Source organism: Vigna unguiculata, chromosome 10 (genome assembly GCF_004118075.2).
Source record: "Vigna unguiculata cultivar IT97K-499-35 chromosome 10, ASM411807v1, whole genome shotgun sequence".
NCBI classification, from domain to species: Eukaryota; Viridiplantae; Streptophyta; class Magnoliopsida; order Fabales; family Fabaceae; genus Vigna; species Vigna unguiculata.
Window position 1 is genome coordinate 3083694 of NC_040288.1, and position 27673 is coordinate 3111366.

At 31.7% G+C, this 27673-nt stretch overlaps 2 protein-coding genes across 4 annotated transcripts; both read left to right on the forward strand.

Annotated features, from left to right (window-relative positions):
- The first annotated feature begins 16905 nt into the window (after window positions 1–16905).
- LOC114166429 (probably inactive leucine-rich repeat receptor-like protein kinase At5g48380) lies at window positions 16906–18194 on the forward strand. The gene is made up of 2 exons (XM_028051164.1): window positions 16906–17081; window positions 17320–18194. Exon 2 carries the CDS (start codon window positions 17339–17341, stop codon window positions 17987–17989), a length of 651 nt encoding a protein of 216 aa, XP_027906965.1. The 5' UTR covers window positions 16906–17081; window positions 17320–17338; the 3' UTR covers window positions 17990–18194.
- A 2497-nt stretch (window positions 18195–20691) lies between these two features.
- Window positions 20692–24678, forward strand: LOC114166875 (probably inactive leucine-rich repeat receptor-like protein kinase At5g48380). Of its 3 annotated transcripts, none has more exons than XM_028051752.1 (4): window positions 20692–20955; window positions 21041–21098; window positions 21941–22896; window positions 23333–24678. In XM_028051752.1, exons 3-4 carry the CDS (start codon window positions 22066–22068, stop codon window positions 24329–24331), a joined length of 1830 nt encoding a protein of 609 aa, XP_027907553.1. In that variant the 5' UTR covers window positions 20692–20955; window positions 21041–21098; window positions 21941–22065; the 3' UTR covers window positions 24332–24678. The 3 variants fall into 3 exon arrangements, with proteins under 3 accessions (XP_027907553.1, XP_027907554.1, XP_027907555.1); XM_028051753.1 differs by having other exon boundaries at window positions 20698–20955; window positions 21046–21098; XM_028051754.1 differs by lacking the exon at window positions 21041–21098 and having other exon boundaries at window positions 20698–20955.
- Window positions 24679–27673: the final 2995 nt, after the last annotated feature.

Here is a 27673-nt window from a genome sequence, read left to right on the forward strand (position 1 = left end):
TTTTTTTGAAGTGCAGATAGTGGTGGTCGTGGTTGTTTAGGTTTGGTGTGGCATTGGTTGTAGATGACGAAGTTCTCAAAGAATTTTTTGAACACTGCAACTCAGCCACAACTTTCATCCCTGAACCAACTGGAAACGCCCAAGTTGTTATCCTTAACAAATAGTTAGATGAAGCACACAATACACAGAAGTTTATGAACAAAATAGTTGTTGCATGTCATGCATGTGATATTTATTCAAATGCCTGGAAGTGGGTTGGAGCAATGTAGTAGATGTATGACATTACTGTTATTATGTGAACTTTTTTATCCACCTAAGCCAAACTCACTAATAAAACCATATTATATATGATAACTCAAAATGGAATAACTGGTGACCACTCATTTATTAACTGGTGACTTACCTTGAATTTTTGCACAACAGTTTCACAAGTGCTATGTTTAAAGGAAGTTCACAACTAAAACATTTCTAGTGTATTAGAAGATGTCAATAACATGTATGGTGGTATATTTACACCTAAGAAAAATTATTGTGCAATAATTGATCCACAACTCCTACCTCACATAAATGATAACAGTGGATGCATTAACTGGTGACGCCTAATGTATTACATGGTGACCTACCCATTACTTTTTGCACAACAATATCAACTATGGTCTACTGTTACGGTACTAAACATGTATACCATTCACAATGAATCACATGACCTTCAAAGCTTGTATGGAAGGTATATTGAACCTAATAAACATAGGTGCGAGATAATTGGTTCACAAAATTTAGCTCACATATATATTGACTCTGGATGGAATAATTGGTGAACACTGACTTATTAACTGGTGACCTACCTTGAAATTTTTGCACAACAGTTTTACCACTCATCTGTTTTAAGGAAGTCCACAACTAAAACATTTCTAGTATATTAGAAGACGTCAAAAACATGTATGGAAGGTATATTTTCTCCTAAAAAAAATTTATATGCAATTATTGGTCCTCAACTTCCACCTCACACACATGATAATAGTGAATGCATTAAATGGTGACTCCTGATGTGTTACATGGTGACCTGCCCATTACTTTTTGCACAACAATATCTACTTTGGCCTACTGTTACTCTACTGATCCTCTAAACTAGTTTTAGTGGACTGTTGACTATAATAGTATTTTGCAATGAATTGAATCCACAGCAAACAATTCTAAAACACAATATGCTATATATCCACTCCAATATACTTTCATAAACCAAAAGTTGTATCCCAAGATAAAAATTCAATAACAGTAACTATAACTGTATATAAATCAGTGACAATTTCATCAAAGTTATAAGGAATACAATTGTTTTAAAACTAACATATGTAAATGTCAACTTAAGAAAATCCAAACTGAACCATAGAAATCCAAACTACACAAAACAAAATTCATCTAAATAAACTATTTATGGTGTTTCCTCCTACCATACATTGCAAAAGGAGTTCTTATTAAAGAACTCTTGAAACGCTTTTGTGGATCATCCATGTGTGTTATTGCTTTGTTGAATTTCCTTGCATTCCTGATGTAGACCATGTTCTTCTTTGGCAAGTTGATCCGAGGATGTGCTGAAACATCCCTACTGGATATTACGGATTTAAATAATAGAATAAAATAAGAAATTAAAATCTCATTAATTATAAATCTCTTTCCCAAAAACGCGGGAAATTTCAAACTTTATTCAATCATAAAATAACTGAATCCAACTTTATAAAATTTAGATTAAAAATCTGAATCCCAGTCTAGCCCCGCTCCGGCTCTAAGCCTCACCAGATCCACCTACATCACTAAAGCATTCTAGATCACGCACGTCAAGAGTAAGAACATCAATATTGCTGCAGCAAAATCTCCTGACGCAGGTCTCGTAGTGCCAGGCGCCACCTGCTTCCAGACCGCCTGGCGGGGGATGCGTACCGCCAGGCGCCAAGGGCCTCTGGTGCCCACTGCTTCTAGATATCGCCTGGCGAAACCCTCACGACCGCCAAGCGCCACTCGTTAAGTGCCTCCCTATGATTGTAACTCCTGCCTGGCGGTTCACACCACTCTGCCAGGCGCTATACGAGTACATCCACTGTTCTAATTTTGCTACACTTTATTCAACTTCTAATTCCCAATCGCGCACTTGCACCCTTCCAGAATGTCGATTCTCCTAATGGTTATATCATTACAACCTCTCTATCTTCGATGGCTCCCAATTTCATTATATCCTTAAGTTGATTTACTTAAGGTCAATTGAATCAACAACATATCCTTAGCTTGGAGTTTTCTCCAAGTATACCAGCTCATACCCTCAGTATTATCACTTTCCACTAACCAGTTTATACCATTTCCAACTCCTTAACATGCTTGGTTCTGCCACTATTCAGTTATTATTTTCAAGCTCATGTCACATCATTCAACACTTAGACAAGTTAATTACATTCTTGATTAATTTGGCACCTAACAGTAATCCTGATGCCTCAATCTTTTCTCTTTTATTTTTCCCAGCCAATCTCATTTATTGACCCTAGTTTAGGCATTAAACTGTAAGGTGCTAAAGTTCCAATTCTTCTTACCCCAACTCCATCCTCAACTTAATGCAATTCTAATTCTCCAAATAAAATTTCCCAATTCAATTCTCTTCCGACACTGGACGTCAAAATACCCAAAACCAGCATTGCGTCTTACAGCCACACAGAACCACTGCCTATGCGCTGGCGCCTGGCGGCATGGGGCGTGCCGCCAGGCGACACATGTATTTCTTGGCAAATTCCCAGACTTTCAGCACCTGCGAAGAATCTCTCACACCCTTTTGATGCTCTCCTCTGCCTATCTTAGTCGTTTCTCTCCAAGAACATGATGATAGTGACATCATTAATCACTTTGACTAATTCCAGCAACAATTTTAGTATAATTAACAACTATTACGCTCAGTTCTACAAAACCCCCAATATCAAAACCCTAAGATTTCATTCACACTGTTCCATCAAATTTAACCATCAATAATACTAAAATTTAATGAAGTACAACATTCTATCATCCCTTAACAATTAACTCTTGATTTCCCTCCGATCAAAATCATCCCAGAATGCACAAAACCATAAAATCGAGCAAACATGGCTCGCGTCGCCTAACGGTTATTCATCACCAACAGACAGTTCAAACAAAAACCTAGAAATTGGGTTCATCATTCACGCGTTGCCTAGCGGTCAGGAGTTTACCGCCAGGCGGTTCCTTTTCAGGAACCCAGATTTAGGCAACAAGTATGTGTCGCCTGGCGGCTATGCATAGCCTGCTAAACGATTTCTGGAAAATTTCCAGAAACCAAAAAATTCGAGCAGAACGAGGGGTATTCATGCTTTTCACAATATATATCATGCGATTCAAACTTAACATAAAATAGAACGTGTAAAACTTCCCTAACCTGGAATTTCTTTGCTTAAACTTGAATATTCTTTAATTCTTCCTTGCTCCCAATTTGTTTGCCTTGGTTCGCTAGGGTTTCCTCTGCCCTTTCATATTCAAGACAAAAACTAATTTTTGCAAAAAGAAAGCATACTTTAGTTCTACCAAGGTTCAAACCCATACCATGCCAATGTCAATTCAATGCACAACCATTCAACCAATTCATGTTTCATGATGATTAATATAATTCTATGATTATATTATCACTAACATGATCAAGCATATTATAAAAAATAATAACAAATCAAGTAAAACACAATTGGTATACATAGGACTTGAACCCAAGTCCTATCAACACAATAAATACTATCAACCATTTGACCTAATACTTTTCCACATCATATAAGTCAGAATTTAATGTCATAAAGGCTCCCACTACCCGCATTAATTAATTAATTAATTATTTAATTAATTAAATTACACAGGTCTTACATGTGCCATAAAATGTTGTCTTCTTCCTTACACTTTCGTCTTCACCACTTCTCCCTACCCCTACGCGAGAAACCTTTCCTTTCGATGCTTGAGAGTGTTATATGAAAACCGTTTTTGTCTTCTCCCACTCGTTTTCCCTTTTTCCTTTCTCTTCTCTCACTCTTCCCACTTTTGGCTATCTCAGGGAGGGGTGGAGAGTTTCTAAAGATTCTGACCTTTCTCTCAATGGTTTGTGAGTCGTTTTAGAGCAAAATTGCTTTTTAGTTTTTTGTTCTCTCACTACTTGCAAATGTTCACTTTCATTAACATTCTCCTTCCCTCACGTACCACTCCCACTTTTGAAAATAAAAAAATTCAAATTTCATTTTCCATGTCAAGAAATAATGCAATAGTCAAAATGCAGTAGTCAAAAGGCAATAATCAAAATGCAATAGTCATGCAACCATTTCCCTTTCATTAATATCGGTAATGTAGGCCAAGAGACAAACTTTTATAAGAATGGTAATAAAAACTATTTATAAAAAGAATTATTTAACTCATTAAGGATCCTCTTTCAAAATTAACATTTTTATTTTGGAAAATTTCTTTAATACAATAACTAAATTAATTTAAGTAAAGTTGAATTTGAGGTTATTAAATTTAATATCAACTTTGAGTCTAATAAATTAAAAATATGTACAAATAGTAACTATGTACAAATATTAGAAGAGTTTTTTTTATTACAAATTATTATAAATATATTCAACTTATAACACATAAAAGGTAGGTTTAGACAGACTTCTCTATGAGAATTTTAAAAAGAGAAAATTAGAAGAAAAAGAAACTATCTTGTAAATAACTTCTTTACATTTTTATTATAATTTTTAAACTTAAACTTCATTTATCTTACTTTTCAAAAGTTCATTCTACTTTTTTAATTTTCTTTCGTAAAACATTATTAAAATGATGTGACATATATCACCTTCTAACATGCATGCATATGTGTCCCACATGATCATTGAGAAAAAGATGGATTCAAAAGCCAACCTTCAAGACTTTGTGACATAATTTCTTCAACCATATGAAAACCTCATCATCCATATCTCTAATGAAATGGAAAATAAATGTATAAAAAAGTGAATTATAGTGAAAAAAAACAAGAAACAGAGAAAAAATAAAGATAAAAAATATACAAAATAATTACCAAAGATTTATGAACTGAGTCTCAACTCCCTCACCTGCATCTTTTTATTACCGATAAAGATTTAGACCTAAACAAATGGATATTCACAATTTTATCACTATACTCATTATTTAGTCTTTCTAAAATATAATAATATATGGCCTGTAATACTTATTATTTATTAATAATTATTAATGAATTTTATTTAAGTATTATTTTTAATTTAAAAATTAAAATAAAATTATTAATGTAATAAATATTAATTGTGAAATAATTATTTAAAATTTAATTTTATATATTTTATTTAGACTTGTGAGATTGGATTCATTTTATAAAAGATTAATTTTTTAAAATTTATATCTTAGTTTAACCCATTTAATTTTTTTTTGAAAAGATGAAATTTATTTACATTACTATTTTATTTTATTAATTAATTTGATTTAAATTATACTTAAAATTTAATTTTGTATCTAAATATATATATATATATATATATATATATATATATTAAGTAATTTTATTTAAATTTTTAGAAAATAAAATATAACAATATATATGAATATCCATAAATATATGTAGGTATGATAACTATTGCATATTTTTTCCTAGCGCCACAATCCTAACACTCTTATGGTATGTTTGGATAAGGCATTTTAATGAAATAATTCATTTTTTTAAGAATTTAGTTTTCTTTGTAATGAAATACTTTGTTTGGATAAAGAAATTAAAAATCATTTAAAATGAAAACATTTTTTTAAAGTATTTCAGTTAGATAAATTAGTAAAAATTCAAATACCCTCAAAATAGGTAGAATCTGAAATTCTTCTCATTCAACCTTACCCTCAAAATGACTCAAACGAGTCAGGCTGTCTCAACGACCTAGACTGGCCAGACAACCAAGACGGATCGGGCAGTCCTGATGACCCAAATCGACCAAGCAGGCTTGGCGACCCACACGGGCCAAGAGGGTCAAACGACCTAGAGGTGTAAACGGACCCGACGACCTAGACGTGCTAGGCAGGCCCAACGACCTAAGGCCAATGTCGCAACCGGAATCGCAACGGGATGACGAACCAAAAAAGAAACGAGCTTAAAAAGAGATTTTGGAGTCGCCACCATATTTATTTCTGGAAAACTATGGACAACCATAAATCTAAAGCAAGTCTGCAAAAAATCATATTTTTAGGTTCAGAAGTCAGTTACGTGTAGAAAAGGTGTTAGCACCCTATAACACCCGTCTAAGGGCGGTTACCTTTAATTAAACATGTAAAGTTGATGTGGTTTTCAAAATGTTATTTTTCCCCAAAAATAATGAGACAAATAATACTAAAAAGAAACAAAACTATATTTGGTTTTTGGGCCCGACAAGGATTGACCTTGGTTCTACGTATTCTCATTTAAAGTGAGAAATCAGGTTACGTAGTTTTTCAAAAGATATTTGGAAAACTATTTGAAAAATGATTTGATTTTTTTTTAAGTGAACCTGACAAGGGTTGACCTTGCTCCACGTATCTCGCAATGGAAAATCAAGGATCACGTAGTTCTTAGAAAAGACTATTTGGAAATGTTGATATTTTTATATTTTTGAAATTTTATATTTTTTTGGTGTTTTTGAATTATTTGAAAATTAGTGTCATACGATGCAAGTGGTCGGACAAACACAAAAGAAAAAGAAAATATTTCTCACTTTTTTTTATTTTTTTATTTTTGTAAATTTTATAATTTTCAAATATTTTTATTTTTTAGAAAAAATTGAAAATTGTGGAATTTAATTAAAAAGGATAAAAGTAGAAAATGAAAATATGGGGGTGCATGAGTAATGAGTGAGGTACCTGAGGTAGTCATTGAAAGTGTGTGTAGTAAATGTAGAGGTAGCTAGTAATCCAGAAACATGCCCAATCAGAAGTAGTAACATAGGGGTACAAACACTAAAACAAGGGTGCATTGAGGAGAGAAAAAAAACTTGGGTCAACCCAACTTTCAAAATCCTCAAACACAAACCCTATAAGGGTTTTCATTCTCATTTTCAATTGTGAGAGGCACAACGACAACATTTCTCCTTCGTCATCCACATGACATCTTCTTCTTCCATCATCCACGCGAGTTGCAGCCCTCGTCGAGCTTCCACCTCACTACAACGCCAACGACGTCGCCAATAATGCCAGTATTCACCGGAGTTGTTACCAGCGTCAATCACAACCTTTACCCTTCTTTTCCTCTCTCGCGTAAGGACTCAGAAGTATACATGTGCCCATACCGCAAGCCTCCTCCGATAAGCACCATTGGCGACGATGTTCGCCTTCGCTGAAAGCCTTATTGCCTCTCCTAGAATCCCTTTCTATTCTAATTTTGTGTTTGAATGAGTGGGGATGAATGATTATGTTGGTTGGAATTGGTGGTGATGAAAGGGGTTGAATTTGCTCTTGTGAGAGCCGAAGGGGATGGTTATGGTTTTTATGTTCGTGTGTGGGTGCTGATTTTGGGTCTCCATTTTTCTTTGGCTTTTACGTAGGTGAACAATGAAAATGTGGGTAAAAAAATGCAGATGAAAAAGGTTAATCGATGTTGGAAGAAAACGTGAGAGTCTGGCGAGTGGGGATGCAGGGGAGGAAGATCTATGGAGAGGAGAATGGCGTGGAGGATGTTTGAGAGGAAGAACGCAGATTAATGGTTGAGGATGAAGCTGATGTTTAAGTTGTTTCCCAGCACTCACTCAAGCAATATCAAACATTGGAACAACATGTTTTACAACAAAAGCAGATAAAATGCAGCAAACTCACATATAATTACGTCATGTTCATTCAAGCATTCAACAACACTCAACAAGCTCCACACACATATGATCAAGATCATGCTCATGCAAGTACTTAAGGCTCACGACACTTACCTCTTGGAGTTCCCTTGTGTTGCTGCTCATACACTTCTTTTTTTCTTTGATTTTCCTTCTCTTGTATCTCTCATTGATGTATATTTGGCGATCTCCAATTTTGTATCTATCCAAAGTGTTGAGAACTTGTACGAAGAAGTTGTGTGTTTCTCTTTTTTTTTTATAAGAGTGGCAGTGAATGTGAATGAAGATGGTGCATAATGAAGGATGGAAGGGGATCGAGAGTGCTATGCGTGGGTGGGGTGATAGTTAAAATGTTTTACAATTTGGTATTTTGTTAATTTGGTTCTTTGTATTAGAATACTGTTTATCCCTATGTTAATTGATGTGTCAGTTCAAGTTTTTTTTTTATAAAAATGATAACCAAATCAAAATGTGAATAATTATAAACTTCCTAGGACTAAATTATAAAAGAACTATATTTAAAGGTTAAAAACAAACTTATTATTACTTAGAAGAGTAAACATTTTCTTGATTATGCTGAAATACAATTTGCAAGCTCGAAAGATGAAGTGTGTCTCGCGTTTGTTTAAGAAGATTTGAGGGAGAGTGCAAGCATCAATTTTAGGGAGAGTGCATACATTGATTTAAGGGAGGATAGCCCGAGATCCTCCTTGTTGAAGTGAGAATATTAATGGGAAAGACACTTAATAACAAACTAATTTACCAAATGCCATTTCTATTTCTTTCCTTTTATTATTTTGCATAACACGAGAATTAGTCCCACAACAAGTAAATAATTGAATAGGAGACGGGGAGTGTAAAACTTGTAACCCCCTTTCTCCTCAGTCTCTCTTTTCTTTTCCTTGTCATCATCTTCAAGCAGTAGCATGCTCGGGGAGAAGAGCTTCTCCTCTTGCAAACTCCTTCCACCCATCTTCTCATAATCTTACGCTAGAGGAAGAGAATTCCTATTGAACAAGTTATCTTCAATAAGGTAAGTTCCTTGTCTACCTTTTTTCTTGAATCAAGAGTTAATCCTCATGCTTTCACAATTCTTGGCTCTGCATGTGTTCTTAGGACATCTTTTAGGATTATTTGTTTGCAATGAGTTCAATGGCATGCCTAAATTCTGCATTTAATCTTTATCTTGTGTTTTAGAGCTCCTTGAAGTTTAGCACTTAGAGTTCTTATGTGGGAAGGGGCTACAAAACAATGTTTGGGAGCTTGAGAACGTCAATTTTTGTGAGCTAATTCCTTGCTCTTACATGTTTGATTGTTGTGAATTGTTGAAGTTGGGGTATATGATCTTCAATTTTATTAAATTAATATGCTTTAGGGTTTTGGTGTTATAAAATTTGGGGTTTTCTATAGTATGTGTGTTGAATGTGATGATTTTGGTTGGATTTATTTATTTATCATGAATTTGATGTGTTTGGAACTTGATTGTTGCTCGAAATTGGGTTTTTGGTCTTTTGGTGCTGTCAAATTGTAGAATTTACATTTCTGCGCTATGCAAACTCGCTGAGCCAGTCCATCGCTTGTTGAGTGAGTGCCAAAATTTATTTTGGCATAAAGCTTTCCTCGCTCAGTGGCAATTCCCGTTGGACAAGTAGTTCTCTCGCTAGGCGAGTTGGGTTTTCCAACTCTATAGGTCATTTCGGGAAAATTGTGATTCCCGCTTCATTGCCCAATTGAGCTGAAAGTTTGACAAGAGGTCCTAGACATATGATTATTTGTTTTTACCATTGTGATCTTTGATTGAATGTTTGTAGTTAGAACAATTTTTTGTGTAAGGTTCATGTAGTTTAGGTGGTTGACAACTTTAACCTTCGTTTCTTGTTTGATGCATAACTTTTTCCATAATTACCTAATTGAGTTGATTCTTTTTGCAACGCATTCTTGAGTCAATTACTTATATTTGAATATAATAACATAATTTTTGGAGTTTTGTACAATTTGCAATTTTATTTATAAAATTCCAAACAATTTTCATTGATATTGTCAAGTGACCATTTTGTATCTTTATATACTTGTGTGAGAATATGCTATATATATATATATATATATATATGTATATATACATATGTATAGATGTATATATATGTACATATATATATATATATATATATATATATATATATATATATATATATATATATATATATATATATATATGTGTGTGTGTGTGTGTGTGTGTGTGTGTGTATATAGTCCCAAATTAATCTGCATATTCTCACACAAGTGTGTGTGTGTGTGTTAAATGTCAAGAATGTAGGTTATTTGTGAATGATGAATGGATGAGGACCATTGTGGTTGTATTTTTGGTGTGATAAGTTGAATTGTATGTAGTAATTTGATGAAAAAAAATGTACGACAATGTATGTTGTTTGCAATTGCTATGTATGTGGTGAATTCATTAATGAACATGAATATGTATGAACATGTATGTTGATGTATGATGACTAAAATTGATCTTGCATAAGAGATTTCCTAGTATGGATAATGTAAAGTTGTGATGAGCTATGCATGATTGTGGGTATGAGGACCATATAGAATTTTGTTACAATATTTATAATTTCAATTGGGAAGGTTATACTATGATATCAAGTATTGTATGAAGTGGAAAGGTTGGTGAAAATAGTTGTGAATTGTAATCTAAGGAAGTGTGATGACTTTAAGAGAGTGAAAGTGGATCAATGGAATGGAATGAGAAAATTTTTGAATTGTATGATTGTTTGGGGTTTTAGCTTCTAAGAAAGAAGTACAAATCCTTATCAATTTAGTGTTATGCATTGACTAGGGGTATGTGTTGGTCAGAAGTCATCCTATACTCTACTATAGGCTTACAAACTCACATAAAGTGTCGTAATCTAGGTAGTGGGAGTTAAAGGAGGTTCTTATGTGATGCCATACTTACCTTATTCAGAGGAATTTTATCAGTTTGTTAGGCCAGGTGGAGCCAAAGCCTTTGCTGCAATCCACTAAGAGGTTTTATGATAGGTGCAAGGCTTATTATGTCCAAGTCAATGCATAATTCTGGATAATCGAGTCTAGCTTATGTTTGTATGTATTGATAAGATAACCATGTGATTTTGGAATGGTGAACTATTAACTTGGGTTTGATATCTTACTATGTGCACATTTTATGTATGAAGTTAACTTATGTATGTTTAAAGTTATCATTAGCTTACCCTCACTTTGTTTGTGTTATTTGTTGTTTGTGTATTTTCTTCTTTTGCGATGATCATCATTCATACCATTCATTCATGTGAGCAAGGGATGATGCAGGAGTGGATGCACCACAGGAAGGTAGTAGAACCCGCAATCTGAGTATATGATAACAAATATTATTTTGTTTATGTATGGTTGTTTCTTTGATGATTGTATTTATAATCTATATTAAATGTTGTGTTAATTGTTTTGGATTATCAAACCTGTATTGTCTCATTTTAGTGGTTTTATTAAATTAAAATAAAATGTTACAAGGAGAAGGTTGGGGCGATATGGATGCAACAAGTCCATAATAGAGTGGGGATGTTGGGTTACAAGAAAAGAAATAAACGGGAATTGGAGGTGCTATTATAGCAGCCAAGATGTAGGAAAAGGAATGAGTAACGGGGAGAAGAAGAACTATGTTTGAGAAAGAAAACTTATGTGTTTTAGTAAAATGGAGGAGAATATGGTACAATAACAATAATAATAATAAAATTATTATTATTATTATTATTTTTATAATCAAGAATAAAATAATAAAAATCTATTTTTATTATTTTTTATTTTATCAAATTCATCAAATGATTACTTAATTTTTATAAATTTTTATCTCAAATGATATTATCTTTCCTTTATATTAATATAAAGAACTTGAGATTCATCCTATTCCATTCTGAAAAGCCACAACCTTTCTTCAAATCTAAACACATATGCGTTTTCTTATCGTGTGATCGGAATAGTTAATTCTATATATTCGAAATCAATTTTAGTTATTTGAATCAAATTTATTGTTTGATTATTCTGTTCTAATTTTTTTTCTAAGAAAATATATTCTATTCTAATTTGTTTCTCCAATATCATTTTCAAGTCCCATCAATGTGATTATGTTCTTTTAAGATAAACTAGGGTTAGCAAGTCGTCTATAGGTTTTTTTCCCAAACTGGTGCAATTTAATTACGCATTTCCTGAAATGGTGCAAATTTTTTTAAAATTCCAGCGAAGGGTAAGTCGTGCCAAGATGGTGCGATTTCAATATGAAGAAGTCGTGCCAAAATGAGGCGATTTTAATTAAAATGAGTTGAAGTCGTGCCAACATGGAGAGACTTTTGTGTTATGAAGAAGTCGTGCCATATTCAGACGACTTTAATTAACATTTTAAGCAAAGTCGTGCCAATATGGGAAGACTTCAGTATTAAATTGTTAATGAATAAGTCGTCCCATATTGGAGAGACTTTAGTGTTGTATTGATAATGAAGAAGTCGTACCATATTGGGACGACTTTAGTTCGAATAAAAATTAAATATTTTTTAGTCATATTAATTAATTAAATAATAATGCATATAAGTAATTAAAAATTTTATGATGTTTTGGTTTGTTATAATATGGCATCAAAGTTATCTATGAGAGCCTGTGCCACAAGGAGGTCTTCTTCGGTGTCGTCTAGGTCTTAATTGAGGGCTCTGAACTGGATCGTCATCATCATTATCTTCATGTTGTTGTCTTTGGTTTATATCTTCCACCATTTGTGGCGACATTGTAGGTCGATAATATTGCTGGAAGGATGTGGGATATGCAGACGGAGGTGTTGACGAAGAAGTTGCAAAGACATTTTGTGTAGGACCAGAAAAAGTGTCTAGTTGTTGAGGAAACATGTTGTATGTGTATGGAACTTGCTGGAATGGAGTATGTGAAGACATTGGTTGTGATGCATCCAAGTATGGTGGAAAAGGAAGTGGTTGAAAACCCGGTTGACCAAACGACTGGTATTGAGGTTGTTGAACATATGAAGAAGACCCAACATGCTGATAAGGAGTGTGTGGTGAAGGTTGGGTAGACTCTTGTGGCATATCGTACTGTAATATAAAATTAAAATATTAAGTTAAGATGATAAAAAATTTCAACTAAATTGTTCAAGTGAGGTGACTTACATCATCGTTGGATGCTGATTGCAAAGGCGAATGTCATACATTGTTAAGTTATCCAATGTCATACATTGTTAAGTTATCTGAGTGGTGGTGTGACTGCGGGGAGTTTCAAGCTCTTCACCTACCTTGTACTCATGTAATGGCTATTTGCTCATCCTTCCATTTACAGCCTTCGACATTCGTGGACCCTGTCTATAGTCTCCAAAATATTTTCAAGGCCTATGAGGTGCAATTTCAGCCTGTTCAAAATGAAGATTATTGGTCTACTTATACTGGTCCAAGTTTAATGCCTGACCCTCACATGCGACACAACAAACCAGGAAGACGAACTACAACTCGTATCCACAACGAAATGGACCATTCGTTGCCAAATAAACCAAAGAAATGTTCTTTTTGCAGAAGTATTGGTCATAATAGAAGCAACTGCCCAAATAAATAGTGAAATTTTATTTTATGTAACTCTCGTATCTTTGGTTTACCAACTTTGTTGTTCACTTTTATTTTAATATATATCAACTAAAAAATTATTGGATCTTATATATTTGTTATTAAAAAACTCTTTTTTTTCTTTTCTTTACTTTTTTATATCTCGGTACAATACAAATTTTAACTTTTTTATTCAATTTAATTTTATCATAATTCAATATTTTTTCTCTTTTCAATTTAACTTTTTCTTTGTTATTCACTTACAACTATGAAGTCGTGCCATTATGACCAGACTTCCTTTATACCGAAAACACTAAAGTCGTGCCATAATGACAAGACTTTCATGAAAACCTAATACTGAAGTCGTGCCATTATGGCAAGACTTTCTTAATAACCCAATATTGAAGTCGTGCCAATATGACAAGACTTTCTTAAAACCCTAATATTGAAGTCGTGCCATTATGGAAAGACTTCCTTAAAACCCATTACTGAAGTTGTGCCAATATGGCAAGACTTTCCTTGTTATGAAGTCGTCCCATTATAGGACGACTTTGATTATTCTCGTAATTAATTTAAGTGAAGTCGTCTCCGTTTGGTACGACTTCATGAAAAATATTAAAGTCTCTTCAACTTGAGACGACTTCAGCTCAAATTAATCAAAGTCGCCTTAATTTGGCACGACTTCTTTAAGATGAAGTCGTTCCATTTTCTCACGACTTACCTCTGCCGGGAATTAAAAAAAAATCTACACCATTTTAAGAAATTGGGAAAAAAATTGCACCAGTTTGGGAAAAAAACCTAGTCTATAAGACCAATCTCATAAATAAACTATTGTAGAGTGAGACACCATGAGATAAAATCATGTCTCCCACAAACATACTCTCGTAAATATATATATATATATATATATATATATATATATATATATATATATATATATATATATATATATATATATATATATATATATTTCTACCCTTAGATTTACATTGTGTTGACTTATGATGACAACTCTTCCTTGCTTGCACACAAATTCTTCTTGAACCTTACTTTTGTTTTGGAATAAAGGTCAATTATAATTTGTCACTATTTTTTTCTCAAAAACAATTGTAATTTCAGGTGGAACCCCACATGATCTTGGAGTTATTTAGATCTTCATAAATGTTTACAATAAAAAAGTATTATATGATGTAAGTTTTATGAATCATTTTACGTGTGTAGACTAATTTTATAGTTTATAGAAAAAATAAACTTCTTTTTCTTTCTTTTTAAAGTTGTTTATTCAAACATGTAGTAACTAATGAAGTTTGGGATTGTGATGATTCTTGATTTGTTGGATCATTGGTTTGAAGTGTTCTTTGAGGCTTTTCTCTGTGTTTGATTGCTGATTAGGTTATTATGTGTTCTTGGTTTGAAAAGGGAAAGTGTTAAACTTAGAAAAGAGTCCATATTGGTGCATGGCTTTTTATGTGTGATTATGAGTAGGAAACTTTAGGGAACAAAAACTGTACTTTGTGCCTCTCCATGATGCTTACTTGTGTCTGCATTTATCACAGTTTCTAGCTTTCAATCAGTAATCATAGTGATAGTAGCCTCTGTGATTTATTTAATAAGCTTTCTAGTGAAAAGGTGATATATCTTATAGAAATTGTGGGTTTTGAAATAATGTTAATTTCTTGACGATCTCACTCACACATCGAAAAAAGAATATGATCATATAATAACAAAGAACTTGGGTATAAATCTTACATTACATATTTTGAATTACATATTTTGATTTATGAGATTGAAATTAAAAATATATTTGTTTACTAAGAATCTTCACTTCCCAATAAATAGTAATAGCAACAGTTAAGATGACTCCTATCGATATTGTTTAGTTGTTTTAAATGGTATTATATAAGTTTAATTAAATTTTTTGTCTTAAATATTTTTGGGTATTTTTAATTGAATTTCTATTAATTTTTTTTACTCTAAATTTTTATATCTTTTAATTGAGTCTTGATTATTCATTTTTTTTGTTAACGGGATAGTGTGATTGTTATTTTTTTATCGGTAATATTAGTTGTTAATATTATGTTAGTGGAAAAAATTGAACCCACAATTTTCTTTACATTCGCTTCCAATCCATCAAGTCAACCTTATAATTTCCAAGTGTAAGCGGAGGAGTTAAATAACGTGGTTGATATCTTACTTGGTGATGTTACTTACTTTTGTTTCCACGTGTTAAGAAATATGAGATTTTTGTGATTAACATAAACATATATTACAGTTAATGGTGACTCTAATTGTTTTCATTGAAAATGTGTCGAATTGAATAACAAGAAAGAATCATAGTCTATGTACATTAATGACACAGGCAGTGTGACAGTCCTTTGATCACTGTAAGTGATGACATGAAAAGTATTAAAGAAACATAATGATCTCATTATCAACATGTTTATTTTAAATAAAAATAATTTATTTTTTATATTAACTACACATTGTTTATATAAGTACAAATACAAAGTTATAAAAAAATTAAATGAGAGATATTTAATAAAAAAATTAAAAAATAATTGAAAAGAAATTAAAAAGGTTTTAAAAAAATTATGAATTAACAAGTGAAACATCATTGGTATGGATCTAATATAAAAGACCTAGTTGAATCAATTTTTTAATATACTGAACTTAATTGAAACAAAAAAAAAAAAGAGTAAAAGACCTACATGAAGTAATACAACCAAAATTAGGATCAAACAACTCATTTAACCTCACATATGAACAACATTGATTGTCATTTTATCTCAACTATGTGTTGATTTGTAGCAGTTTTATATCAACTACATATTGATTTGTAGTAGTCTTAATCTAGATTCTCTTTTAAAGTTTATAAGATTGTCATTTGTTGAATATTAAAAATATATTGATTTCAAACATAAAAAACATTAAAAATGAGAAATCAATATATTTTAAAGGAAGGTCAAAGAAACCACACCAGAAAAATAAACAAAAAAAATCCAAATTTATTTGTTTTATATAATTATAAATTCTCGTATTTATTGACCTATGAGGACAACTAAGCTAAATGACATAGTAATATAACAAGTTATAAAACAAAAACAAAAAAATTAAATGAGAGATATTTAATTAAAAAGTGTAAAAAATTTGAATACTCAATATATTTTTAATAAAAATTCAATTAAAAATATTTAAATTTATAAAAAAATTGAAACTTAATTAAACCTATTATGTGTAAAAGTAAGAAAACATACCTTTCAATGTATATATACAATACTCTGTTTTCAAAGACTTAAACTTGGACTCTTTCTTTTTGTGTCTCTATTTTCTTTGGCTCTTTTAATATGGCTCCGTATCCTTACAGCAGGTCAATCACGGCAACTAAATAAGCACTTTTTACTAACGCGTTTTCTGCAGTCCAAGTCTTCTCTCAAACTTCAGAGTTTTGTTTTGGTTTTCCTCGTTTGATCCTTTCCAAGATGTTATAATCTTGTCCTTAATTTCAATGCTCTCTCCTATAATATTCAAAACCATCATGTATATAAGTGCAAAAGTTATTGCCTCTCTTTCACATCAACTTTATTGATGCTTTCTTTTCCTTATGTGAAGCAGTGTTCGTTGCATCGTAAGTTTTTGGGTGCCTTTGTTTTTTGGTTAGGGTTAAATTGCATAGCAAGATAAAAAAAAAGAGAACTTTTTTAGAGAAACTAAAACCAAACTTAAAAATTTAGAGGAACCCATAACCAAATTCACTAAAAGCATACTTCTTTTTCATTGGGTGATTTTAAAAACTTATGCCATTGCACACAACACAACACTGTTGAAATTTGTCACCATTTTTGTTTCTTGTCAAATTTCCTCAGGTGCACACTCTTGGTGAAGATGGTTAAAAGTAGCCAAAGTTTCACTTTTTCTGTGACCCTCTTGTTTCTGATTATCTGTGGAAACACCCATGGAACAGACACTGACATATTCTGCTTGAAAAGCATCAAAGATTCCTTACAAGACCCTCACAAGCATCTCCAATCATGGAACTTCAGCAGCAAAACTGAAGGCTTTATCTGCAACTTCAATGGTGTTGAATGTTGGCACCCTGATGAGAACAGGGTCTTGAATCTCAAACTCTCACACATGAGTCTGAGTGGTGTTTTACCTCCAGGCATTGAAAACTGCACAAGCTTAACAGGATTAGACTTTTCAGGTAACAATCTCAGTGGAAGCATTCCAGAAAACATTGCCACTCTTCTACCATTTGTGACATCTCTTGATCTGTCTTCAAATCAGTTTTCTGGACCTATTCCTTTGAGTCTTGCAAATTGCACCTACATCAACACCATTAAACTTGATCAGAATCATCTCAGTGGTGAAATTCCTCAGGAACTGGCCCTTCTGCCACGCCTCAAGATTTTTACTGTTTCCAACAATTCTTTGACTGGGCCTGTTCCGAACTTTACCGATGGTCGTGTTGTGGTCAATTATTCAAACAATGAAGGGTTGTGTGGACCTTCGTTGAAGCCTTGCCCCAACAATTGAAACTGCTCATTCAAGATAAATCCATATATTTACATGTTCAAAACTTGTTCTTCAAAAAGTTGTCAAGAAATTTCTTCAAACATACCTCTGAGTATGTGTAAGATGGAGAAATAAGAATATACAGAAATAATGTTTTGACAAATTTTTCTTTTTTTGACCTGCTATCTAAACTCCTCTATAATAGAATGTTGTTTTTGTTTCATAATGTCGTTGTCTGATTTTGTACTTGCTATTAACTAAAACCTCCTTTGGTTTCTAACATTTGTGATGGTATTTTTAAATTTGTATTTCTCGTTGTTAATGAGTTTTTTTTTTTTTCCTTTCCGATAATTTATTTGGTATATAAATGTGATATTAATTCGATCTATAAGATATTAACATATCTTAAATCTACAAATTTTAAAATAATGAATTTATGAATTTATTTTTTATATAATAGTTAACTTACTTATTTTTATCTAATACCGACGCTTAGAGTAGATTTGAATTTGAAATCAATGTTTTCTTAATGATAATTATTTGTCCCACTAAATTACTAACTACACCCACTAAATTACTAACTATTTGTTTGGGATTAGCAAGACCAAATTTAAAGTTTGTAATTCATAACAGAGAATCAAAAAAGGCATATGATATAACCATCAGTTAGATTTATGATTTAGGGTTTGGTACAAAATAAAACAATAGAAGTATATAATCTTTGCAATAAAAATTATATGGGTCTTAATTTCTTTAAAATAATTTTTTTCTGTGATGATAAATAATAGATTTGTTTTGAGACATCAGTTTAACTGATATCTGATAATATATAGTGATAATTACCATAAGTTTTATGTAAAAAAATTTCATTACAATTTAAACATTTTTGTCTTTACTAAATTATCCCTATTCTAGTATTATTTTGAAGATCTAAATAGTCAAATTAATTAAAACAAAATACGAGAAAAGGGTTTCTTTATGGTGAAAATCAGGTAGCTACACGTATGAAAAGTGATGATATCTTGATCCATATCATTGACATTTAGAAATTTCAGTGAAAATTTCTAAACCATAAACCCTAAAATCCTAGTATTATATCCAAGGATTTTTGTGAGTTACTCTTCTTCTTAAAGTTTTTATTTTATATCTTTGAAAACAACACAGTTTCCACTCTGATCGCTCTCATTCTATGCAGCTGCTCATTTTGCCAATTCAACATCTGCATGAACTTTGCAAGCACCAAACAGAATCTTCAAACAATTGCATTAAGTTCAATGTTCATGGAGGCAATGAAATCAAACACTTCCCAACTCCAACACCTCCTAGTTCAAGCCACCAAGCATATAACCACCGATCAATGCATTTTCTATTCCAACTAACATCCCTCATAGGATCCTCATAAAAAATATGTCTCCTAGCACACTGCATCTCCACATGCTTTTGTGTATCTGCGATCATCACATTCTGTGGTACCAACTCTTTATTCGACATTTCATCAAACAGTTCTTGTGCAACACTCTCAAGTCCCTTTTTTGAGCATACTCAGCAATGAGTGCTGACCAAGCAACCAGACCCATTTATCTGAATCATAAAAGGTTTCAGTTGCATCCTTAAAGTCTTCACATTTAGCATGAAAATCCAAAAGGGTGTTCCTCACAACCACATAATAACCAAACCAAAACCTCACCAGCATGAACCACAGAACCACTTTTTACCCAAAAATTTCTTGGTGCAAATCTTATCTGAATGACTTGGTTTTTATCCTCAATTCCAATATTTAAATATTTTAAATAAATTACAAATTAATCTGTTAGGATAATCATATTAGTGTTAGATTACATTTTTCTGAAAGATACTTAAATGACATTAACAAAAATGGAATAGATCGAGTCATGCAATTTTTAATTTTAGTTTTTAACCAAGCAATGCTTTAAAACAACTAATTGGCATTTTCTTAATTTTTTTTTTGCAATTAAAAAATTTGTAATAAATACTTTATTTATTGAATATTTTTATGAGCTCAATTTTAATATTATCATATAAATTATTACTATATATACACTTTAATAAATTTATATATTATCACATCATATTAATAAGTAAAACACGATCAAATAATAAATAATGTAGTAGGATATTTGTATATATCCTCCATGAATAGAAACTAAATGAAATTTCATGTATAGCTGTTGCCATCAATGTTCAAACAAAAAGTTGGCATCAATGTTACACCACTTTATTATATAAAATTTTTGACATCTTGATTGATCTTAAAGACCATAAAATATCATGGAAAATGTTTGATAGATACTTTCGACATATTAAGACCTGAAAAACATAATAGAGAAAAATAATAAATTTATCAACCAATAAATTTATGACACATTCAATTATGTATACAAAAATTTATGACACACTTTTTTACTTTTTATTATTGTCACATGTAAAACTATACGTGGAAAAATGTAAATAATATTATTAGATTAATTGCATTTTATAAATTTTATAAAGTATCTTGTTAATCAGCAGAATTCTCGGAATGCTGTTTAAAGAATTAAAAATAGAATTGTTATCAGAAATTATATTAAAACAAATTTAGAAACATAAACAAACATGTTCCTTCCTGCATCTTAATAAAAAAATTATTTTCAGTTAGAAACTTACCTTTTTAGAACTGAAATATTAAAGAATGAAAAAAAATCTGTTCTTTCTTTCCTGAGATGTCTGAATTTCTTTTCTCTCTTTCCTGAGTTGTCTGAATTTCTTTTCTTTCTTTTGTCCAATAATAGCAAGACCCTTAATTTTCCACAACGAGGAGTTACAGCAACTGAGTGAAGCACTTTTCACAAGTCTTCGCGTTTGTATGGTCCAAGTCTTCACCTCTTTAGCTTGGAAATTGTTGGCTTTCCCTTCTTTGACCCGTTCCACTCTGTTTTTTTCTCTCTCTCCCATTCACTTCCACACTATCATCTGAAAACCTCTCAAAGGTAACTTCTTTGTTCACTTTTATGTGCAAATTTTGCTTCTTTTCATTTTCTGCTGTTTACTTAGTGTGTGTGGTTTCTTGGGCAGAGTAGAGTTTTCGGAAAGCTTCTTGGGGTTTCCTGAATTGGGTTGTCGGAAAACCCAGGTGGGTATTTGAGCACTTGTGCAAAATTTGTTTTTTCCCGTTAGTATGTTGAATGAACTATTCTGGGTTTCTTCCTCTGTCAATTATTCTTACTTTGCTGGAGTGTGAGTTTTGGTCTAAGACTTGTATATGTTTTTCTTTTCTTTTTTCTTTTTCTTGTTGGTATTGCTTATGTTTACTTTGGATGGTTGACTTGGTTTGTGTGCACTGCTGAAGTGTGTTCTTTTGTTTACTTTTCAATTGGTTTTCAGTAAGTGTTCTTGAGAGGGTTGTAGTGCTATGTAATTTTTATGTGGCGATGTGGCTTGGATTGGATAACAATCTAAGTGGCTTGTAGTCAGTTATACGGTGTTTCTGGTGATGCTTTTCAATCGTAATTGCTGGTTTTCCCCGAATATCTATGTTGATCTCTAGTGCAAATCTGTTATCATGTGGATTGCATTGTAAACATTCCAATTTTGATTGAAGAACAACACCGGTTTATAAAGAACTGAATCCAGGTTTCGTCCTTATTTTAAAAAAAAAAACTTATGTTAGACATCATCATGAATTTTGACATCTCTGCAAAATAACACTCAAAGTTCATCAATCATATGTTATCACATAAAAAACTACACATAAAGAAGAAAAACAAATACCTAAACATGGGGACCTAATCAAACCTATGCAAGAAAGTATACAAAAGCAAACTCCCTCCAAAGGATTAAACAAATCGATAATTAGAGAGTTGATACCTATTACGACAAAAATCCAGGTTTTGGCCTTATTTATGATTTTGTTTACTTTTTGATATTTGACTTGGTTTGTGTGAGATGCTGAACTGTGTTTTCTGCTTTTTTCAGGCTGTTCATGGAAGGGTTGTAGTGCTATGGGGTTTGTATGTTTTGCTGTTGCTTAGATTGGATAGCCATCTCGGTGAGGTGTCTGCATTACTTTCTCTTAGCTTGCGTTTAGGATCTTGGTGAAGATGGTGCTGCATAGCAGGATTTTCAGCCACCATGTTGTTAGTTTCTTGTTGCTGATTAGTTGTGGCATGACCTATGGAACTGATACAGATATCTTCTGCTTAAAAACTATCAAAGATGCCCTTGAAGACCCCAATAACTATTTGAAGTTTTCTTGGGATTTCAACAACAGAACTGAAGGGTTTATATGCAAGTTTATTGGGGTTGAGTGTTGGCACCCTGATGAGAACAAGGTCCTGAATCTCAGACTGTCCAATATGGGACTCAAGGGCCAGTTTCCTCGTACCATTCAAAATTGCTCCAGCTTAACTGGGTTAGACCTTTCAATTAACAAACTCTCTGGAACCATTCCGGGAGATATATCTACTCTTGTACCATTTGTAACCTCTCTTGACCTTTCTTCAAATGAATTTTCCGGGGCGATTCCGGTGACTCTTTCAAATTGCACCTTTCTCAATAGCCTTAAACTTGATCAGAACAGACTCACTGGTCAGATTCCTCTACAATTTGGTATTCTCTCACGGCTCAAGATCTTTTCTGTGTCCAACAATCTTTTGACGGGGCAAGTTCCAAGCTTTGGCTCTCAAGTTTCAGTGAATTATGCAAATAATCAAGGCCTGTGTGGAGGTAATGGATTGGGGTCTTGCCAAGCCAAGAGTTCTAAGAGTAACATGGCTGTTATTGCTGGAGCTGCTGCAGGTGGGGTGACTCTTGCAGCATTAGGATTGGCAGTTGGAATGTTCTTCTTCGTGCGACGCGTTTCTTTCAAGAAGGAGGAGGATCCTGAAGGAAACAAATGGGCAAGAAGTCTAAAAGGAACTAAACAAATTAAGGCAAGCTAAATTGTTTGCATTGCACACAGCTATTCATTTTTCTTGTAGATACAGTTGTGTTTTTGTAGCACTAGATATTAGTTTCAAATGTTTTCTGCAGGAACCATATTGTTAGAAAAAAAAATCCCTTTTCTGTTAAATTCTTTCAAGTTTCAAGTGAAATATTTTCTTAATAAACATTATATTTCCTTAACTACTTTGTTTATATTAATTAGCAAAACATGTTTTGCATACTGCAGTGCCAAACAGAGAAACATATATCTTTGTTTTTTTCTAAATCAAAATGATAAATGATACATTTGCTCCAGAAAATGTGGAATGTACTTTCTGAAAATTTGACTGTGTAAGATTTACAGAGCTCTGTTCATATGATTTACATACTGCTGAACTCTTGTGAGAATGTGCCTAAGTCTAACTATACTGAATTGGATATCAGGTTTCTATGTTTGAGAAATCAATCTCAAAAATGAAGTTGATTGATCTCATGAAGGCTACTAACAACTTCAGCAATACCAATATCATTGGTTCAGGAAGAACAGGAACTGTTTACAAAGCTGTGCTTGGTGATGGCACAACACTTATGGTTAAGAGATTACAGGAATCTCAGTACACTGAAAAGGAATTCATGTCTGAGATGGGTACACTAGGGACTGTCAAACATCGCAATCTTGTTCCTCTTTTAGGTTTTTGCATGGCCAAAAAGGAAAGGCTTTTGGTCTATAAAAACATGCCAAATGGAAATCTCCATGACCAACTCCATCCTGCAGATGGTGTGAGCACCCTTGACTGGACTACAAGACTCAAAATTGCAATTGGAGCAGCCAAAGGGTTAGCATGGCTTCATCATAGCTGCAACCCCCGAATCATCCACCGAAACATAAGCTCAAAGTGCATCTTGTTGGATGCAGATTTTGAGCCGAAAATTTCTGATTTTGGCCTTGCAAGAATGATGAACCCAATTGATACTCATCTGAGTACTTTTGTAAATGGGGAGTTTGGTGATTTGGGCTATGTTGCTCCTGAGTACACAAGAACTTTGGTTGCTACACCCAAGGGGGATGTTTATAGCTTTGGCACTGTTCTTCTTGAGTTGGTGACTGGTGAAAGACCCACCAATGTGGCTAAAGCACCAGAAACTTTCAAAGGAAATCTGGTGGAATGGATCACAGAGCTAACAAACAATGCAAAACTCCATGATGCCATTGATGAATCATTGGTCAACAAGGATGTTGACAGTGAGCTTTTCCAATTTCTGAAGATTGCATGCAACTGTGTTCTGCCAACTCCAAAGGAGAGGCCAACCATGTTTGAAGTGTATCAGTTTTTAAGAGCCATTGGTGCTAGATACAATTTCACAACTGAAGATGAGATATTGGTACCTACTGATAATGGTGAGGCTGATAACATGCAGGAACTTATTGTAGCTCGGGAATGAAGTTATTGAAAGGTATAGTATTTGTCATTGGTATTATATTTTACTATGTAATTATATATCTCTTACTTTGTTGTCCTAAAATAAATGTTAGCGGTGTATGTAGGTCTGAGGATCTAGATTCAGTTGTGTGCTATTGATATTGAAAAATCAGTATAAGATCATCAATCATGGTGTAGATAAAGTTGAGTTACTTCTTTCTATCTTAATCTGATTTCTTTGTTTTTCAATGTACACTGATGTATGTGATGTGATGGAAACTATGGAAACTAAGTAGTTTCCATCACACGTATCAGAGTACATGGAATCTTTAACTTTACAACAATGATTTCTACACTTGGTGCTATGCATGCATGTTTGGTATAAGCTGTATAATCCCTTCTACCCTACCCTATGTAACATTTTTCTTTACATTTATTGAGTAAATTCATGTTGTGTGGTAAAACAAGTTTAAGAAATGAAATTAATAATTGACAAAGGTCCTCCTTTGAAGTGTTTCATAATTATGGGGACAAAATGGTTGCTAAGAAATAAAGTATTTATGTTTTATAATGAGTTCAAATTTTCTATTAGTATTTTTATATTGTTCCGAGTCTTCAAATTACATTGATATTTGTATATTAAAAAGATTTTTAATATGTTTTAAAACATAAAAATCAGTCTATCCATATATTTTTCTCTACTTGAAAACCAACATGGCATAGAGCCAATTTGGATAAACTTATCAAAAAAAAAGTAAAATTAATTAGTTTTTTTTGTTAAATCAACTCATGCACTTCTACTATCATGAAAAATCACTTATTTTCTTCTCTAAATATTTTTTGAGAAATTAATTCAAATTGTGTTATAAGCAAGGTGTTACAAGATGCCTAAAGTCCCATGTAATGTTACCTAGATTTTTCTTGATGTTTTTCTTTTCATATTGAAAATATTTATAAAGAGTGTACTTGCATTTTTATTTCCATATCAGGTAAACACGTAAAATTCTATTTACAAAAAGAAAAAAAATGCTTTATTTTGTGAAAAATACACACATAAATATATTATTAAAAGATGTAAAAGTAGCATATTTGGTTGTAAGTATCTTGTAAAATCTAAATGACAAAAAATATTATTATACCATCAAATTAGGCATAAAAATAATGGAAAATTTATACCTTTAGTTTGATTTTAGTTCATTAAATATGTAACTCACAAATTCAATAACTGAATCAATTGTCATCAAGTTTAATTAATTTAATTTTGGTTTGAGATGGAGTGGATTCAAATCAATCGATACCTCAACATATTTTTGAAATTTTTTAAAATATAAACAAATTAAGAAAAATTTAGCATTTCTATAATCAAAATATGAACATAAAATAAAAATAAACACGTAAGTGGAACTCCTGCGCGTGTGCACCACGTGTATCAAAAGTCGACATTTCCAAACACTGAGGTTCAGTGCAGGTCACACGGATTCTAAAATATTCATTTTACGAGAATAAATCTTGTTATGAGAAGTTCTGGAATGAACAAAATGAATAATTAAATATCAGTTTCAAATTTGTATCGAAATCCTTCTCAATAAAATGATAAAATTTTAATATGTCACATTTGTGGAAGAACATTCTAAAATATTCATTTTACGAGAATAAATCTTTTTATGAGAAGTTCTGGAATGAACAAAATGAATAATTAGATATCAATTTCAAATTTATATTTTGGAATGATTTTGAAATCTGCATTTTCAAAATACTTTTCTTCTTTAGAATATATAACCAGACACTTTTTTCTACATTTTGAATAACACTTACTAAAAGTAATAGATTTAAAAAATGATTTTTGGGTAACCCTTAACGAAATTTGAGAAAAAAAGAAAAGAAAACTGACCTAACACTTCATAGTATCTTCTTATATTTTTATAAGAATAAAATATTTTTTTTTTCAGTTTTGTCAATTTAATTTGAATATTTATAACAATATATAAAAATGATTCTTCTTTTTTTTCCCACATTTTAAAATACCAATTTTACCCTTTAAATATAATAATTTATTAAATTTTTAAAAATTGACCGTTACTTTTACAAGTTTTTTATAAAATCGACTATCTCTGCTTTTTCTCTTCTTCTTTATTTATCAATGGTTATTCTTTCATCTGTTCTAACATATTTTACTTTATTTTTAATAAATATATTTTTACTTTATATATTAATTTAATAATATTACAATATTATTACCTACTAATAGAAAATCACACATATTTAAAAAATAATACACACAAGCACGATACGCTAGTTTTTTTTTTAAATTAGGTTTTAATTTTAATAAATTTTGTTCAATTTGGTTCTTTTTATCTAACACAGTTTAGATAATTGACAATAATATTGATTGTCACATGTGACTTCATGATTTTTTTAGTTTTTTTTTTTAATTTTTGTTAATTTTTTGTTAATTTTTTTTTTTAATTTTTGAAAAAATATCCATATGTCAATCTAGCAACGTGCCACATGTTAGAGTCAATGTTTTATATTCAATTTGTTCCTATTCAACTTGAGACCAAATTTACTTTTTCTATAAATGTTATAATGATGCTTTTATTAAAATTCAAAATTTATTAAATATTTGGGTTTAGGGGTTACAATTAGTTTAAAATTAGATCAAAAAATTTAATGATGAAGGCTAATATAATTGATTTAAAATTTGAAAAGGTTAAAAATTACATAATCACATGAAGTAACAATGTGATTTTTAAAAATCACATAATGATATAAAAGTTTAAAAATCACATTTGATTTGTAACCTCTTAAAATTTTAGATTAATTATAGTAGTCTTCATTCTTAACATTTTCAATCTAATTTTAAATTAATTGTAACCTTAAAAAATATTTAATAAATTTGATCTCAAATTGGAGGGGGGACAAAATTGCATCATTTAAAAATATTGGGATTAAATTGAATAAAAATAACATATGAAACTAAATTTTGAATATAAAACATTAACTCTGATAGGTGCACATTGTTGGGGTGACACTTGAGTATTTTTTGGAATAAAAAAAACTTAGGAAGGGACAAATGACAGTCATTATTTATTGACATTCATTATTTAAAAGATGTTAGAAAAATGGGCTAAATAAAACAAAATTAACGAAAATTAAAATTTGATTGAATAAAAAAAATATTAGGACTGAATCGACACAACTAAACAAAAACAGGAACCAAATATGTATTTTAACCTTTTTATTTATTAGAAAAGTTCAAACTATCAATTTACTTAATAAGATTTTGATTGGATATTTATGTTATTGCATTAGTAAAGGAAAGAAAGCGAAAAAGATTTGTGATTGTTTTAATGAATGAGAGAAA

What these genes read in the sequence shown, in the direction of transcription:
- LOC114166429 (XM_028051164.1), top strand. Translation starts at nt 17,339, where the DNA reads ATGGTTAAAAGTAGCCAAAGTTTCACTTTTTCTGTGACCCTCTTGTTT.
- LOC114166875 (XM_028051752.1), top strand. Translation starts at nt 22,066, where the DNA reads ATGGTGCTGCATAGCAGGATTTTCAGCCACCATGTTGTTAGTTTCTTG. An exon ending in AAGGAACTAAACAAATTAAG is followed by an intron (nt 22,897 to 23,332) that starts GCAAGCTAAATT and finishes ATTGGATATCAG; the next exon opens with GTTTCTATGTTTGAGAAATC.